At 38.3% G+C, this 19,419-nt stretch overlaps 1 protein-coding gene across 1 annotated transcript in view; it reads right to left on the reverse strand.

Annotated features, from left to right (window-relative positions):
• The window catches only part of LOC116994781 (muscular LMNA interacting protein), a 110,437-nt gene that overhangs the window by 59,053 nt on the left and 31,965 nt on the right, over positions 1 to 19,419 (reverse strand). Inside the window, exons 3-4 of the mRNA XM_033056716.1 lie at positions 2,767 to 2,925; positions 511 to 876 (exon numbers count right to left, since the gene is read on the reverse strand). Of these exons, the coding sequence (XP_032912607.1) occupies positions 511 to 876; positions 2,767 to 2,925 (525 nt within the window). The remainder of the gene's footprint in view (positions 1 to 510; positions 877 to 2,766; positions 2,926 to 19,419) is intronic.

Raw genomic sequence — 19,419 nt, forward strand, 5'->3', positions numbered from 1 at the left:
ATAAAGATCCACATAAAACAGAAATGTCATCTTCATTAGTTCTTTACACCTGTGCAAAGTCAGGTGTACCAACCAACAATCAGAATAATAGGATTTTTACAGCCTCTTTCTCTTGCATAAAGGACTGCAAGAGCTGTTGAGGAGAAAAAAGAATCTAGTTCTGGGAAATCTGATGCTAATAATTCAAGTGATCTTTAGGCTCCATTGATTTCAATGACCTTACCCAATTTAAACTAGTTAGGAATCTAACATTTCCTGATTCACTTGTTGTCATGATGAGCTGCTTTTAAAGGAAAGAATAGATCTGCCTCATCATCACACACACCAGAATCATATGGAGAGGCAGAGTCAGAAGGGGTGGGCCACCTCCTTAAGGTCCAAATGTTACAGAAATGGCCAATGAAAATGTTAATTAAAGAACAAATTGACCAATCTGCTGTACAAATTGGCTCCAGATCCTGAAAGATTTAGAAAGCAAAGGTTATCTCTAGAGTCTAAAGAGCTTGTTACCTGATGTGTTTGTGGATCAGCAGTACTGAGGGAAAGTGGAACTCCTGGAAGGTGCCCATCGCCAGGAGGTTTCCCTGCCCCGGTGCCAGGGGAAACATGGGATGTGGTCAGCAGCTGAGCACTGATGGGACTGTAGCCATTGGAAGGCTGTTGAGCGCTGTTTGAGGCAGCAGCTACTTCATCTTCATCACCAGAGTCCGTAATCAGGATAAACTCAGCCTTAAAAAGGTCATTCTGCATTTCTCCTTTGCTTGAATTACACTCCAGGGACTGGAAAGCCATCCGGGTGCTGTCTGTACAGACAGTGGACACACAGTCTTGTTTGGCCCCACTCTTTAAGACCAGCTCATCAGAGACTGCCTCAGACTGCAAAAGATACAAGGAAAAAGATTCCAATTAATTGCATTTTGTTTGTGGCCCCCAAAATGTGAAGCAATTTTGGCTTTAGGTAGTGGCAGTCTCTGCACTACCAGAAGTCCAGTAGGCAAATGACTCCCCAGGGAGTCCCAGCTTCCAGCCCCCAGGCAATGCTGTGGGGGCTGCCCTCCCAGCAGCTGACAGAGCCACAGGGGGGTCTGAGCACAGCCCTGGCCCGGGAACCGAGAGGAGGGTGCAGTCAAGCCGAATGAGCTGTCAGACCGCACTACACCAGACACGGTGGGAAGGCATCCCGACCGCAGCATCCACGGAGCAGACAATGCTCCTCAGAGGAGCCTGACAGACAAATCTGGGACAAAACCTATACATATTAATGAAGAAACAAAGGCCCTTAAGACAAGGGATTTTCTGAAGAGAGCAAACAGACTCAGAGGTCAGAGTTTTACTGTATGTTCAAGCTTTGCAGCACAGACCACAATTGTTTTCTGCAATTTCCACATCCAGTATGTCATTTCTCAGGCATGCTTTGGATGAAAGCAGGAATCGTGCAGACTGCACATATGACACACATATCATTAAATCATTCAACATCGAAAATGCTATTTATCATATTTCCCTCAGAGGAAGAATCAGGTAAATGAATAGACATGTCATGTACTGCAAGAGGAAGCCTCCAGATGGGGCTCATACTTGAATGCTGTTTGAGGAACATGGTAATTACAAATTTCCACTTCACTTGCAGCTCCATGAGCCCTGGAGTTCAGTTCTTTGAACAAATACTGGACCACAAAGGGGGATATCACCATTGTGAATTTGACAGTGTTATTTTGATTATCTGATGTTGGTTGTTGAAATATTGTTCAGGTTCTAGACATTTTAGAAGAGAGGGTAATCTGTGCCATGAAGGTCTCACAACTGCATCAACTGCCAGAAAAGTTTCCTCTGTCCACAGAGAAACACAGGATAGATGGAATCAGGAAGACCTGATTCTGCTTTACCCTGGATATTACTTATAACAAAACCAATACTGAGCAGCTGTAAATGTAACTTACGAGTTAAACTGCCTGGGAATAATATGCCGGTGAGTGTCTCTTCAAATACATCCATCCTTTGCCCAGACCTAACGTTTTTTTAAGAGACAGTACACAGAAATGCTGGAACATGTTCAGGTCAGCGGGCTGTGAACTCCTTATTACATTGAAAAGCACCCAGAAGTGCAGCCCAAGCAATGTCCCAGGGGAGGAGCTGTTACTCAAGCAGAATTGCCATAAGCATATTAACCTGAGGATTGTGGTAGCCTTTCAAGCAGCATGGAATAAAGTAAGAGGGCATTAAGAGTTGTGAGGCAGGAAAGCAATAACAAACAAAGGGTTGACTAATGGAAGGGGAGTCAGGAATGCTGTACTGGTGGTTTCTTGGAGGAAATCACAAGGACAAGTTTTCAATCAGAAGCTTGCTTCCACTTTGATGCATTACTATGTAGCTATGAGAGGAACTGGCACCTTTCTGGAAGCCACATCACTGGCATTTGCTGAAACCAGGATGCAGTGAACAACTCCTGGTCAAGTTCCATGTGATAAAACTCCTTGCACACCACCCTTGCTATTGTGAAGGAATCCCCCTCATCTGCCATTGCATGACTGACAGAGGACAGAACTGAGATGACCAAGGGTTTCCTTCCAATATAAAGTCTGCCAAAGGCAAAGCAAGCTACTGGGCACACACTTACCTTCTCCTACACAATGATTCCACATCTTGGTAATTAAACCAAGCACAAACCAAGAAACCATTCAAGGGATAGATCTTCATTTCAGTAATGCCCAGAATAAAATTGTATCTTTTGAAGAAGTGGAAAAAGTAAAGCAAACAAAAATCTACCTTATTTACAATTTTTTGGTTGCTCAGATCCTTTGGTTCCTCTGGAATTGTCACAAGGAATTTCGAGATATCCACAACCTCAAAATGAGTTGGAAGTCGTCCAATGGATGGTACAAATGTGAAGGTCAATGGTTTGGTTCCAGATTCTTGAGAAGAGACCTACAAAACAAAAAATTAGTTCAACTTCTATACCCAAATAAAAATTATTTTTATCAGAGATAGTATGAATAACATGAAATAATTAATCTACATAGTTTACATGTCTATTATTAAGTCTACTGGTCATTGTTTTGGTGAAGTCTTTTAATTGGCTATTTAACAGACAAAATACTGCCTTGGTTATACTTATCAACATTCTCTATATTCTAGAGGTGTAACACAACAGACAGGAGAACTTTAGTTTAATAGCTTGCTATTGTTTCAGTTTTCCATAACAAAATCAGAAAACCATATTCAATCCATTTCAAGGCTGATTTTATCTTCATTTAACTCCGCTTTAGTAGAACAACAATTCAATTATACCAGTGTATCTGGGCAAATTATAGCCACTAGAGTATTTGCTTAACAAAAACTAAATTGGAAAAACCTTTGCTCTGGGGGGAAAAAAAAAAAGAAAAAAAAAAGTTCACATTTTCTATTGCAAAAGCAGCTAATTCTGAGCAATATTTGAAATAAATTGTGATTTAAGTACCTTCTCCCTTTTCTTTGGGCTTTCCAGCCACATACACCATCTACAGTAATTTCACGACTATAAGGTGCACCCTTTTGACTAAAATTTTGGCCCGAACTCAGAAGTGCGCCTTATAGTCTGGTGTGCCTTATATAATGGACAAAGTTCAGAAATCTGCCAACCCAGAAGTGTGAGTCGCAAGAGGGGGGGTGGTGCTGCAGGAGCGCTGAGTCATGGGGGGGGCGGGAGAGGGTGGCCACGGCCGCCAGGAGCCGCGTGGGGAGGGAGGGAGCCAGCGGCCACAGAAGGCCTGAGCCGCTAGCCACGGTCACCCCAAGCCAACCGAGAAGTGCCAGTCACAGCCGCACTATGGCAGCCCTGAGCCGCCCCGGACTGCGGCAGACCCGAGCCGCGCCTCGCCAGCCGACGCTGGGGGCGGGGGGGAGTGCTGAGGCCCACAGCATGGGGAGGGCACCTGGGGCTGCGTTTAAAGGCTATGCCAATCTGTGAAATATGTTTGCAAATTGAGCATCTGCCAGTAAACTCCATGATCGTGGGATTCCGTTACTAATTCGTTACTTTGTTGTGCGTGGATCCTCGCTGCAAAAAAAAAGTGCGCCTTATAGTCCCGTGCGCCTTATATATGGGCAAAAGTTCGGAAATTTGCCGACACCCAGAGGTGCACCTTCTATTCCGGTGCACCTTATAGTCGTGAAATTACTGTAATTGCTTGTCTGTCTGCTTATTCCTCCCTTCCCCTATTGCCCTCTCAGTAGGACACTGTATGCAGGGCCTGAATGCACTAAAAACAAGAGAGACTAAACAAAGGCAATTTCACCTAAATGTTCAATTTTATCCCAGTGCTCTCTGATCACTTGAATCTCCTTCACAGGAGATGGAACAGGGAAAAGAAATCCACATAATCATAAAACTCTCAGCTGCTTTGCCAGATATCAGGAAGAGGAACTGCCCGTGCCTTCGCAAGGTAAAAAGACAGAACAACACCCCAAACCACTGAACCTGACATGGTGACTTTCCCACTACTTGTGGTGTAAAATTCTTTTTTCTGATTCAAAACTATCAAATACATTGATTTTCCTTTTTTATATCATATGATGTAAACCTTATGGCTGTTAATTGTCTTTTCAATGAACTCTAATTTCCAGAGGACTGAACTGTATTAAATCATACAGGAAAACAGGATTATTGCTTCAGCTATTTTTTTTTTCGTTTGCTTGCTTGCTTGTTTAAAGTGAAACAAATTGAAGAGCTATGACTCTCATTATGCTTCTTTGTAATTTGCATCCATAAGTAAATAGCAATTATGGAACAGAGTGGAATTACGGTTTGCATTACTTGATCATCTTGTGGCTGGGACATTAAAATGATGGACACAGATTTCCAGTTTTAAAAAACTCTAGGCAAATATTAGTTACTTCTACTAACAGCTGCCTCCTGGAGTGCTTGGGCAAAACAGAAGCAGGTTATTTGTAGAAATGCTGTCAACTGCTCTTTCCTCTACAGTTTGAAAGAACTGTGCTCTCTCAGACACATCAAGATGTGCAAGTACAAGGTGCTCTCCTACTTTTACTTCCCCCTCCATTTCACACAAGTGACCAGGCACTGGAATATATAATGCATGGCCTGAATCCACAGCAAAAGATTAGCAGCTAAATACTGCATCATGCCAGGAGCTAGGGTTTTTTTTTTTCATATGAAGGAGAAACAACAGCTCTGTCCTTCTCTCAGGAGCTAAGGTACTTGAGTCTGATCATTGCTTTTCATAAAAGAGCAACACGAAAAGAGCAACACGATCTTGAAATATTATTAGCCAGCACATTAAGCACTTAGTCCTTGTATCTGACAAAAGCCAGGAGAGCACCATCAGTACTCAAAGCTGCTCTCACTAGTGAGCTGCCAGTCCCTACAACACAGCCAGGGATGCAGCCTCCAGCCGAGCCTCTGCTGCACCCAAAGGTGCCTCCAAGGTGCAGGACACCTGCACCCATCACATTAGCACTAGTGATTTTTGTACAGCTGACACAATCCAGTCTTACACAGCACCTGGGTCTACTTTAAAATCAGCTAGAGATGGCCTTTGCTTTCCTGAAGACCTGTAGTTTTCCTTTCATCTTCTCTCTAATTGGGAAGTGCAGCTGATGACTTTGGCTACCTTGGTTATCTTTCAAAACATTTTCCCCCTCTACCTCACCCTCTAGTCATTCTCTCATTTTGACACCTGACAGCAGATGCTCTGTATTGCTGGACATTCTTGAGTCAGAGGGCAAATATTCCTTAGAAAAGAAAAAGGTAGAGAGGGAATAAGCGTGCAAATTGCAAGCCCAAACACAAACGGATTTATGGCAAATCACAATATAATGTGGAAGCATTGCTAAACTCCCACAATTTTATCTACATATTTGTAACGAGGAAATACAAACAAGAAATCAGAATAGAGGCTCCAGGCTGTTGCATAGTAATGGCGATATCTTGATTTCACCTTATTTTGTATGTGTCTTATACTGCATTTCCAATTTTATTGCTTTGTTGAAAAAATTACAGAACACACAAAGAAAACCTTGCTGTATTTGGCCTAAAGACATTGTAGAAATAATCATGAAAATTGCTTGCAAGTTGAAGTTATGATTGGAAAATACATTAAAATGGACAAGGAATAATTTTTTCAGGTAGGAGATGCCATTAAATCATGGCATTATTTATATTTCCCTAATGTATATTATTTTCTCTGAGCTTAGAAAGCATACACAAGCAAGTACAATTACTGCATTTCGGACAGTTTTAAGTTGCAGGATACTGCACTAAACAGTGGCGGGACTGTGCTCCCCTTGGTTTCACTCATAGCAATTGAGAAACAGGAACTTCCAGCTGGTAAAACTGGTCATGCAATCTAAGCAGCTTCACAGAAACCAAGACAAGTAAATACTACATGACTAGCCAGAAAACACAAACATTGCCACTGAGGGAAAACAAAAGATAATGTTTTGCTTTAAATTATTTTAATTGCTTATTGTCATTTTATAGATTTTTTATAAAAATCAGCAAAAATACTTTGACATTTTAAAATTTAAATTTTAATTGAACAATGTGAAGCAGAAGGAGCTGTTACATACTACTTCCTTTTTTAAGGTAGAAAAAAGATTTTTGCACCTTGTTTCATATACTCATCACATTTACCACTTCTCTCTCTGACTGATGTTTCTAACCTTAAAGAGCTGAAAAGAAAAGAACAGGCTGGACTTCCAGCACTCCATAACATCTATACCATTCTGATATGTAGAGGCAAATAGAAAAAAAAAAAAGCTTAAAATTCAAATATATATAAAAAATATATGAAACTTCTTATCATCTTTTCTCCATAATCAGTAGTAACAGCAGAGATAATTCAATACCATACATTCTCTGCTGCTGGAATTCACTTGAATCAATACAGTTACAGTGGCAGAAAAATATCAAATGTGACATCTATTGAATTCAATACCAAGGAATTCTGGTTTATATTATATAATCAATCTTATGCACATGAAACAACTGATTGTTTATAATTTCAGCCTTCACATAAATTAGTTCTTTGAAGAATACAAATTATAGAGTTTAATATAAATAACCTTTGAATATCTGTTGGTGGCTGTTAGCAGCTGCATAATATATTGCCAAAAAGCTTTAAAATGAAAAATTCATTCTAGATGACTCCCATGAGCTCCTATGTCATCAATTTACAAACAGGTTTGTTGCATAATTAATACCATCAATTTACAGCTGCCCTGGGGATAGTAACTTAAATTATATTAATTATTGTTTTCATTATGACAGCTTCTGTAGTCCTTACTTGTAGAGCCCATTTTTATTGTCTTGGTTACCTTATGAACACAAACAAACTCTTCCATTTAATCTCTCATATGTTCTATATGCATTCAGTATACTGCCTATTTTGTAATTTAAATTGAGGTTCCATTGTCAATGATTGCTTCTCAGGACTTCCTTCTGGAATACAGATTGCTAAAGTGAAATTCAATATGCTGGTTCACGTTACCACTTGTTCCACTGATTTGCTAATGTAAGTCATTCCTTTAATAAAACAACACCCTGAGAAAACTTCATTCTTGAAGCATCTAGTTCTTCCTTTGATGACATTTATTTGTTTAAAGGACAGAAAAGGAAATGATGAGTAAATAACAGCAAAATAACATCATGAAATAGAAACATGTTGACTGAAGGACTGTTTTGCTCAGAGCATAAATTCACATGCCCACAATTCCCGAGTGATAAATATAGCTCTGACACCCAGAGAGAGCACAGCTAACACAATTCACCCAGCCAGGGGGAGGAGCTATCCAAAAACACAGCCCAAGTTCTGTAATCTCTCCTTAAACTCCTTTTCTATTTTCAGACTAAAGTGAAACCACAAAGAGACGTTGTCTCCTCCTCAGAACAGAGGAAAATCTAGTCAGATGGAATTATCAGTTAATGAGATGCAAGAATCTTCAGCCTATCTTCATATCCTGACTTATTACAGCTATCACAGTAACCTAATATGGATTAGCTGTTTATTGTGTAATATGAACTCTGGCTTTTCTAAAACCTTTCACAGGAGCAGATGATCATCTGAACACCAACTTTCTCTCTGTGAAACTTCAGAGGAAAAAGCTAAATCCATTCCAAACGTCCAGAATGAAATTACAGTCAAGATTAAGTTTGTGCCAAAGTTCCCAAGGACAGCTGTGGTCCAGAAGCTTCCCCAAGCTTTATGATGTGCCCATTTTATCACCTTCAGCAAATCACTTGTGCTTCCTTCATTACATCAACACACACTCAAATGTAGACAAGTATCTTTTGAAAATGAATGTGTGATGTGCGTAAAACACTAGAAAGAGGAAATGAATAATAGTAAAAATTTTTAATTTATTATTCAAAATGCAAGAGCTCATTCAAATTAAGTGTTTTTTTTCAAACATAATTTTAATAAGCTCTTTAGCACAGCAGACTTTATACAACTGTAATTGCTCTTTGATACTCTCTAACATATGCAGCTGAGTTTGATGAAAAGAAAGTAAAAATCAATATTTAATTTCTTCCTTTTGCTAAGGGCAAGTAAAATACCTTGCCTGTTATGCTTACTTGACTTAATCAAATGCAGTGTGACTAAGAGATCATAAAATATTAGACCCTGGGTCTAAGATGACCTGGGTCTTTAAATCATATTTACAGTACCACTGATATCCTTAAACCCCTTATTTGCTTCCAGTCTCTGAAACTTCCTAAGAAGCAACATCTCCCATGTTAAAACACTGTGTTGTAACATCCCAAGCTGCTCTAGTCCATCACCCATGCACAAAACCACAGCTACACTGCCCTGAGCTTCTCCCTCAGCAGATAAACAACACTTCCTTCTGACTGTCCTGTGTTCATTTTGCTGTGTGGATCAACCAGAAATTAAGCTGAAATATTGTTGCTGATTTTGCACTAGTGTGGCCAGGCTTGCCATCTGGCCTTCCATAGAAGGCAGTCAAAGACTGACAAAAGTAGACTGAAAAAGTTTGAAGGCTGATTACAAAAGAAAATTTTTAAAAATCGAAAGAAAACCAAGTGGTGCTGTCTAACATGCACATGGACTGCTTATCAAATATTTTTGTATTGGTCATTGTCAGAAGACTCCTTGGGAATTGGGACTTCAGATCAAATCCAGTGCCTGTAGATAAAGAAAAATATCTGCCTTGAAACTAGAGTCCGTACAAGGTCATAGACTTAGGCCTTCATATGTAGAACATCCATACTTGCACATTAACAGATACATTTTAAAACTGACATACATAATATATGCTTATTATGTATAAGCCCAACAAAAAAGTCTCCACACTGGTTTGTCACATTAGTATAGCAGTGAGGCAAAACAGATCTCAATTTTCCAGTTAATTTTTGAAAATTCCGTGTTGATTACTCAGTGAGAAACTGAAAGTTAGAATTTATTCTTTTTCCTGTAAGAGTTTCTTGCAATTTCAGCCCTGTAAGAGTCCCAAAATGCTGCTTTCACTCTCACAGCAACGTTGAAGCACATTCTTATTAATCTATATGACATCATTCCCTTTATTGTCTTTTCCCAAAAGCTGTGCCTATCAATAAGAGGGTGTCGTTTTCAAATCAGGCACGGGGAGGATAAATAAATTCCTACTTACACCTGTCAGAGCTGAGATATCAGTATTGTGGGATGATGGAATTTCAATTTTATAATATCATACATCAGCCATTTGCCTTTTGGAGTCACGAAATGTCTGAGCAGTTGAGGGCCAGAGGGATTTCAGCCAGAGCAGCTCCCTTCCCACAGAGGTGAGGCTCCCATGCAGTGAGGTCCTGCCCGTAACACCAGAGGGGAGCCAAGCCCAGTGGTGATGGCACCACAGGTGAGCATCTCCACTGCTCTCCTTTCAAAAACACATTGCAGAGCAAGTTTAGTAACACATTGGCGACATTTTGCAAGCAATACCTTTTGGAAGCAGGTGGTGCCCAGCACCACAGCTGTGCATGCACATATCCCTCCAAGTGTTTAAAACTACACTCTTATTGATAGAATGACAGAATACTCTGAGTTGGAAGGGACCCATAAGGATCAATGAGTCCAGGTCTTGAGAACCCAGAGTTGAACCCACAACCTTGGCATTCTTAGCATATGCTTTAATCAATTGAGCTAATCTCCCAGTAGACCATTAATTTTGTACAGAGTGACTCCAGAAAAAGGATACACATGTGCTGATACTACATGTCATGCTATCATAGCTTGAAGGTTGTTAAAGAAAAACAAGGGATTTTAAAAGATGCTTCCAAAAGTACATGCACAAGATAATAGCAGAAGCCTTGAAAGTGCAAGTGTGGAATAGGAGCCCTAGGGTTACAAGAACAAATCATTAATAATAAGTTGTTACTCACAGCAGGAATGCAACCTTGTCTGCTGGTATTAAAGATGACAGAGCAATCAAAAAACCAGTATCTGGCCTACATAAAACATATCAAACACCAACAAATTTAGATATAGGACGTGCTGGTCAATGAAGGACAAACAAGTAAACTGCTGACAAAGACAGTAAAGCAGCTTCAAGTGGGCCCAAAGCACAGGGTAAGCCCCATCATCAACATGATCTACCTTCCTGCAAACAACTGGAGATGCTGGCAGCTTCCACAGCAATGCACAGAAAATAAAAGTGGTAGAAATGAGAAAGTTGTCCAGGTTGCTTTCAACTGTGTGATCATTGGGAATGAGCTGCAATAATAGGACCATTTGGACTTTAAGTGTGAGTACGGCTGTACCTAGACTACATCATAACAGAAGTCCCATGTATGTGAGAGTTTGTGTGCACCTGAGTGAACAGTACAAAGAGGAGGTACTAAGAGAAAACAGATTGAAGAGAGGGTAAGTGTGAGACCCAGTGCACAGAAGTCTTTCCCAAATGGATAAACTCAGGGGATTAGTGGTCCAGTCCAAAATAAATGATAAATTCAGAATAACAAGCATCAGCCCAAGACCACTGGAATCAGCAATGAACATGTTGAATCCCACTCTACTTCTGCACAAAGGGCTGTCCTGCCAGCTGTGGCTCCAGTTGGGCATGAGTTAGTGCATGAGGGTTTGAGAAAACTCCTTCAGTAACCAAACACACCCTGTGAAAAATTATCTGCTTTAATAACAGACTCATTATCATAATTATAATATCTTGAATAGCAAAAGGGTTCATATAAATGCTGTTTTTGAGAAGTGCTTCCTTCAACTTGTTCCTGTCAGGGAAAAGAGAATTAACAACATTATAACTCTGTGATTAGACTGCTAATTTTTCAATTAGGGTAACTACAAATTTTTGCATCTCTATATGTGCTTCTCTAGCTTGCACAAGTTGCACAAGGTATCTGGTCTTACTACCTTTGAGATTTGGTAGTGATTTGGATGCAGCAGATGAGATCAAGCATTTCCCACCTGTGCAAGGTTGCTGCTCAGTTTTGAAGCACTGTCCTGCTAGTTTGCTTAGATGCAACTGAAGGAGGACTGGTACAGCCTCACTTTAGCAGATGAGTTACACTTCAAGCTTCTGCAGGTGAACAGTTGTGTGAAATCGCTCATGGACCCTTACGAGGATATGCAGGATGTCAGGGCTCTCAGTGCTTCAGGGCAAGCAAGCCTGCTGCTGGCAAGAGCGCTTTAGCAATATTTTGGCAAACACAACATCATTTGTTTCACAGTAGCATTTTCTCTCTGTTTCCCCAGGTATAACTCTATCCAAAACATTTCAACACTGCGTGAGCATCCCAGTCATCCAAGTCTGACAGGAAGAAATGAACAACTATGGTCCTTTGTACCATGGTCACCTGCTAATTGTAGCATTTACTCTAAGAAAAATTGTCCTCCAACCCAAAGGACTACAGCTTCAGGTGCAAATTCATTCTCACTGCCAGCACTTTCAGCAAAGAAAATTCGTTCCAAGAAAGGACACAAGACAGTTTCCAACACTCCTCACTCAGAGACTGCAGTTACCTCTCTAAGATTTAATGTGCCCATTCCCATGCCCCAGGTTAACAGATCCTATCATTACCTTCTGTCCCTGATACAAATAATCAGCTCCACCTGCTGTCATCAAAACACCAAAATGCACTGATATGCTCATACACGACCTGCAGCAACTACACGAATGTCTCCACTGACAGCTGCTTCCTCATTTTGAATTTCTGATTTCCTAGAAGTTTCCTTTTCCTCTAATCTTCCTCTTTTATTAATGCTATCTGTTCTCAGCCAAACAAAATTTGTTAAAAGTACATTTAAGTTTTTGATGGCTTTTTCAGTTTAGTTTATTAAAATATTTTCATTTTTTAAAACTGTAGAAAGCAAGGGATTTTGAGAGTTATAATGTTTTGGACAAGTTTTGTTTAGTTAATAAAAGTAAATTTCATTTACAAATAGCTCACCTGGCAGGAGGAAAGTAAAGGCTGATGTGATTGACTTCTGGCAGCACAGATTCTGTGAAGTTCTTTCCTGTGTTTGGACTCTGCTATTACTATTATTTTAAAATAAGAATCACGTTTTCAATAGATATCTCCTTTCACAAACTACTAAAACTTGTGTCTGGGAACTGGTACTGCTGAGGAATCAAACTTTTGGAGCAGAGATCCAAAGAATATTAAGAAAGAGTTGTGTTAGATTTTCAAAGGTCTTACAGCTGCCACCCACAAACCAATGACAGATAATAGCACATCTTTCATGTTTTGGAGTTATCTCACTAAATGATTGTGACACACTCTCAAATATGTTTTTCAAGATTCAAAAGCCATCTGGCCTCTGGATTTAACAAGTTTTTTTATCAATCAGAAAAGAGTATTTAAAAAAAGAAAGAAAAGCAATGCTGTCAGATTTCAACACAGGCAAATTAAAACCTTAGTCTTTATCTATTCATATATGACCAGACCAAGGGATTCCAGTTAATCTGCCACTATTTTTTTCCTACTGTAATTCCAGCAGAAAGCAGTGAAAGTCTTGTAATACCAACTAGACCATATTCCTCAGCTCCTTTCCATAAAGAAGAGAACAGAGTTCTCACTGATGGTACATTAGGGATACACAGAGTACTTTGGAAATATCAGTTGCTAAATTTTCAGCTTTTAAACAAAGCACACACAGGAGAAGGCAGTTAATATTTTAATCTCTAAGAAATTGATTATTTCATCTTGTATTATCAGCAATAGGCTTCCCATCAGAAGCTGCACCCTTCACAGTCATCTGTGCCAGGCATTTAACCAATAATCAATACAAGCTCATCTACAAGCATTCTTACCTGTCCCCTACTAATAAAACTCAGAGAGCTGATAATTCAGATGCCTCCTTCTGCAGACTGCTGCCTGGAGTATGTAGAGCACAGTTGGATGATAAATAAAAAAATTAACATTAAAAAAGCAGCAGCAAAATGTCTGTGATAAAACTTCTCAGCAAGGATTTTCAGAGGTCCTTTTAATGAGCTATTTTCTGAGTAGGTCTGTGTGGGCCCAGAAGAATGCTGGCTACAAAGAGTAATTATTCTGGCACTCATCTACTAGCAAACAATAAGGTAAAGCTGAATGGCTGTTGGCTTCTTCTGCACGTTCACAGGAGGGCACAATAATAAACTTAGAATCTTGTTTTCTTCTCTTTGCCAATCATTAAAAAACCACTGTCTTTAAACATTTAACTTGAGCTTTCCCAGATATCAAGAATACTGCATGTCTAACAGTGCTGGGGTCATTTTCCTATGACTTTAGCTGTTGGGAAGAATAGCTACACTTGCTCCAATTAAATAACTTTATTTTTTTACTTATTCAATAATTTTATACTATTTATATACAAACTCAACTTTGTCTCAATAAAATGTTGTTTGTTTTCCACTGCAGCATAATAGTTCACTAAATACAGTCATGTACCATTTCTCAAATATTTTAGAGTGTAGGAGAAAGAATAGAAGAACTGTAGGAGAACAGCAGACTGTACATTTTGCACCAAGAACAAGCATAATTTCTAAAGCCAACAAGTCTGGGTAGTGAGAAAACACTTCATGACCAAGTATGCTACTAATGCCAGGATTCTAAAGAAGAGACTTCCAAATTTAAGCAAACCCAGTCAGTGTAATAAAGAATACTTTGGAGTTTCAGTTGCAAACGTGTAAATAACACTCTCTCCATAGATGCTAGGAACTAACTAAAAGGATCAGAGTAGCAAAGGATAATAAAAAAGGGGAGGGGGCCTAATTGAAATCAACAAAAATCTACCTACTATCTACTCATACTTTCTTCAGAAGTTCCTAATATTAGAATATAGGTGACAATGCAATGGAAAACACTTTTGCATGTAGTAAGAAACAATGCAGATTTAGTACTTAATTCCTATGTATTTGTACTGTCATGTTGTATTTTCATTCTAAGAAATTGGAGGAAGGTATGAATGTAATTATAATAGCTTTAGATTAAAGAAGCAATTGAATTAATTTACTGACACAACTACAATACCAGAGATTTTATAAATATTTTTATCACTTTAACACAGTTCAAAGCCTGTATTTTCTGTAATACCCCAAAATAGTACAATCAAGGCTGACCTTGGCAGTAATTCCAGTATATTTCATACAGATTCTTAAACCACCCTCACCACCAGGGAGAACTCATCACCCTCAAGTTGAGCATTAAGTGACATTCCTGACATACATTACATGGGATAGATTCTGTCTCTCCTCCTGTAAAGGACATTTACAATTTTGATGATGTTAGGATCATTCATAAGTCAAGGTTCTCTTTTGTTGTATTTTCTATTAGCTGTAGACACATGCCCTCTTCTTCAAACTCTAGGTTATATAGTTCAAAGTTTTGTAGCCATTCAAAGAGACCTTTGCTCCTTTTGCCTTAGTGGGAAATGAATCTGCAGTCTCCTAAAAGCAGAGCTGACAGATTCAGAGAAAACATCGCTTGCTTACTGCAGTGCTCTACAATGCATGGATTGAGGATAATCATGCAAGATTTCAGAAGAAATTGTGATTTTTTATTTTTTTTTTTTTTTTTATCTCTTTAGACCTTTCTTTTTTCTTAAGGTTACTGGAGATAAATTTTACCCAAGAACTGAGTAAAAACAAGTATGATTCTGAGTTTCTGAACTTGGTCTTAGCCTTGAAAAGGAAAGAAATATCGCTTGGATGAAGACTGAAATTTAAATTCAAATTAAGTAAAATAGGGGGTTAATATAAAGTCTAAAAAAAGGAAAGCATTTCAGTTATCTGTTTGTTATTTTGAGATGTCAGTTGTAGTTTTAATTTTCAAGAGCAGAGATCATTAAACCAGACATCAAATATATATAGTTCATTTAAATTCAAAAAAACTCTAACACTCATACATTATTTTTTCATCCAATGTTTTGACAAGTTAGAAGATTTACAGATAATAAAGAGATTTGGACTTAATAAAAGTTTTCATTCTGCGTCAGCAAATGACTCTTGCAAGTATTCTTTATCCCAGAGATTATATGTCCTGTGAACAATATTAAGAAATGACAAGCATTTTTAATAAAGCTCTCCTATCTGCTTGCACAAGGCACCATGCAATCTGTGAAAGGTTCATAATCACTGTCTTCTGAACAGCTTAATTAGTTTACATAACACAGAAGCATATCTAGTCTCAAATTTAAAAAAAAATTAAAAACCTAAAACTCAAGGTCATGTATCAAGACCATCCTGAACAGCTTAATTAGTTTACATAACACAGAAGTATATCTAGTCTCAAATTTTAAAAAAATTTAAAAACCTAAAACTCAAGGTCATGTATCAAGACCATCCTAACAGCAACATATTGGCAATCCAATAAAATATTAATTACGCACACTTTTCACTAAATCTTTGGATTATTTTAAAATATTCTTAACTCAGTTTTTACAAAAAAAGGCATTGTTGTACTACTTATGTCAAATTCGTTTTCACAGTGTTAGACTTTATGTTCCTATTGACTACAGCTCTTTGCTCAAGAAAAATGAGATGAGGAGCTCAGTCTTGCCACAGCTATCAAAAAGGTGAGGCTTTGATTATAGCAGAGACTAAAGGTCAAGGGGAGAGCTCAGGCAGAAACAAAAAGCAGATATACCCAAAGGCCCAGTCCTCCTCCATATAACACCCATTCTCTGACTCTCAGAGCAAGTGTGATCAGTGATATGGGTTCTCCCAAAAAGTTGTATTTGTCTCACAGTTCCAGACTCTGACTTTGCATCTGCCCTGCTGTTAGGTCTTGTTTAACTAACCAGAAATTGGCATGGAGAAAAGAATTTAAAAATTAAGGAAATTAAAGAATTGAATTTTTGGAAGTAACTTAAAACCCCTCTTGTACCTAGAAATCACTTTTTCTCTGCTTTCCAAGAAAGATTCCTTCAGAAAATTGCCAAATATACTAGTAGATGATGAAATTCCATTAATTTCAAAGGTTGCCTTTAATTTGAGTAGAAGTCAGATGCTGTGTATTGCTTCATGTTGCTTCAACAGACTCTATATTGCCATTGTACATAGGAAATTCCATCTCCTTTGCAGTTCTGCAGTGGACCAGGAATTTTTCATTTAAGTATTTTCTTCCACATTAAAAAAGTCAGTTCTCTTGAACAAAACCTTTTAACAGAACATATTTGGCTTCATTCATTTTGTCTGGATGGTGCCTTGAATCTAGGAGGAAATGATTAGTGGAAGCACCAGAATGGATAGACAGAACTGCTTTTGAATATGTCTCTCTTTGAATGACAAGAAGGAAACTCATTCCATGTTTCCTACAGTGCTGATGAAGGACCCAGCTACCAGACTATTTTCAGATGTGTCTGTTTCTCAGATGTGTTTTTCAGCATAGGCTTTGAAAGAGGTTTTAGCATTAGAAAACAGATGGCCAAAAGTTGAAACCTTCCTTCTGATAAAGCCTTTTCCTAGTCAGAATTGTCAGACGGGATTTTTGAATGTTATAATGGTGTTACAACCTTCCAGAGTTGGGGAAGCATTTGACTCAAAAATCCTGCCTCTAAGGCCTTGGAAGAAGGATTTGAGGAGCAAGAAAGGAGTTTTACGTAACTGTGAGGTGACAAGTTTTGTTCTGCAGCACTCACTGGAACCTGCCTTTTACCTGCACGCTGCCAAGAGCCACTGCAGCACCTGACGGTCACAAACAAGCCAGAAGGCTGCAGGTGAAGGATTTGCACATCTGATCTGTCATCAGCCTTTATTCTTCCTCCAAAACAACACATATGAGAAGTGCACATGGTCACAGATTTGAAGCAATTGGCAGACATTTTTGTTTGGCTCCTCACTAATGCTAAATAAACAAAGGATTTAAGGTTGTACTGACCCACAGCTGTTCTTGGCAAAATTCAATAGCAAAAACGGTTTACAGAGGGTGATTTGTGGTACAAAAACAAAATCAGGTCTGTTTAAGAACTCTTTGTCTGCTACATAGGACACAAACAATTTCTTAGTCATTGCATTTTCCCTCCAATTTACTAGAACCTCAAACCTTCAATAGAGCATTCAGGATTAAGAGGCTTTGGCATGGTTTCTGTAGAAAGTGCATGTCTTTGTGCGTATGTGTGTTCGTAAAATGAAAGACAGGAGAATGCTATGTGGGTGGAGGTGAAGTGTCAAGAATTTGGGATTTGCTTTTGCAAATAGCTAGGGCAGCAGACTATATACTTGTCCTATTACAATACACTAGGTTTTGCTCATATTAAACTGTAGAGATTTTAATGGAATTTTTTTAAATGAAAAAATTTAGACGAGCAAGATTTTATTATTCTTTTGAGATCGCATAAAATAAAAATAAAAATAAAAATAAAAATAAAAATAAAAATAAAAATAAAAATAAAAATAAAATAGGTTTTCATACATTTGCATCTGCTACTTAAAAATACACTTCATTCCATGAAGACTAAGGAAATGAATAGTTCCATAAGAATTATGCTGTATCACTTCAGAAGACCAAGTTCTAAATTTTCAGCTTGTTTCAACCCTAATTACCCATGTGGTACACTTCAGAAGTTGTTTTCTCATCCAAACTTAGCTTATCTCTCTTGGAACATGTGCACCTAATTGCAAGACTATTTTTAAAGGTTATTATCTGTCAGTGGAGGTACAGATAGTAAACCTATCATCTAGGGACATCCACAACTGCAAAATAAAAAAAATTACTGTGGTGCAAGTGGATTTATTTAATAGCCTATCATTACTTCTTCCCTGGATAGCATGAGAATGTGTCTCTGCTGACAGGGGATAAGGGGATAACTCATTTGAATGTGTTAGTCAAGTATTTGCAGTCATGTGGCCTTTCATACCTGGTAAAACTAGCCTAAAACATCACGAAAAACTGTTTTGCAGTATTTCTAGTCAGAAACATTGAATTCTACATCACTTCTAAGATATTTAACTTCTTGGTTGTTTGTTTTTTTTTCCTTTGCTGTTTGTCACCACTTTAAAAGATCTGGCACACAAATACACTCTTAGAAAGTATATTCTGGGAAAGAATTCTTATACACTGCATTCATCATTGCAACTGATCAGTAAGATAAACCCTCTGATAAAGCTTCATTGACTGCACACTTCCTCAGGAATTGTAAAAATGAACTCATTAAATTATAAAACAACTTTTGAGAGCCTAATGAGAGTTAGTTCAATGCAAAAGCTTTTTCATAATTATTAATATTATAAAATGGCAATATAATTATTGAAAAATGAAATCTTAACTAAAATAAAATAGAGGCATGATATCTTTGAAGAATATGCAAAGAATGTAATTTACTCATGTAGCAGCAAAGAAAGGTGCACAAAAAGTCACCAAGAATTGTTTTGCTGTTAGATTTTGACATCAAATGTAAGATATTTTCAAACAGTTAAATTCCATTCAGAATGCAGAGAACCATTAAAAGCTTCTTGAAATTTTCTGAGGAAAACTGAATCATTGCCGGGGGGGGTGGTGGGGAGCCCATAATGAGAATATTTAAGGAAAAAAAAGTTAAAATACTAGTTGTCATAAGGCAACAAAGAGGGATTCATTTAAAAAATACATAGAAATTCCACCCAAAAAATCCATATAAATAATTAATATTTAGGGCAAGGCAGAAGCAGCTGAGGATTAGCTGCTGATCAGGACATGGGAATGGAAAGGACAATTTAGGTCCCCTGCTCTGGCCCAGTGAATATTCAATTAGTTAAACAACATGAAAGACTTTCATTAGGAGAAACTCACTGACATACTCTGTGCCTAATGATGAGGTATTGTAATTGCAAGTGGAGAGATGTGAGCTCAGTTCATAATGCTGGCCCCTTTCTCACACTGTTCCCTAGGTGTCAGCTCTCAGACACAGCGTGGGACAGGACTCTGCACAAGCTGGGACCCTGGCTGATCCACTGTGGCAGTTTTTACAGTCTCATTCTCGTAAGAAACCGATCCCTAGTTCAGAAGCCTAA

Source organism: Catharus ustulatus, chromosome 3 (genome assembly GCF_009819885.2).
Source record: "Catharus ustulatus isolate bCatUst1 chromosome 3, bCatUst1.pri.v2, whole genome shotgun sequence".
Classification (NCBI taxonomy): Eukaryota; Metazoa; Chordata; class Aves; order Passeriformes; family Turdidae; genus Catharus; species Catharus ustulatus.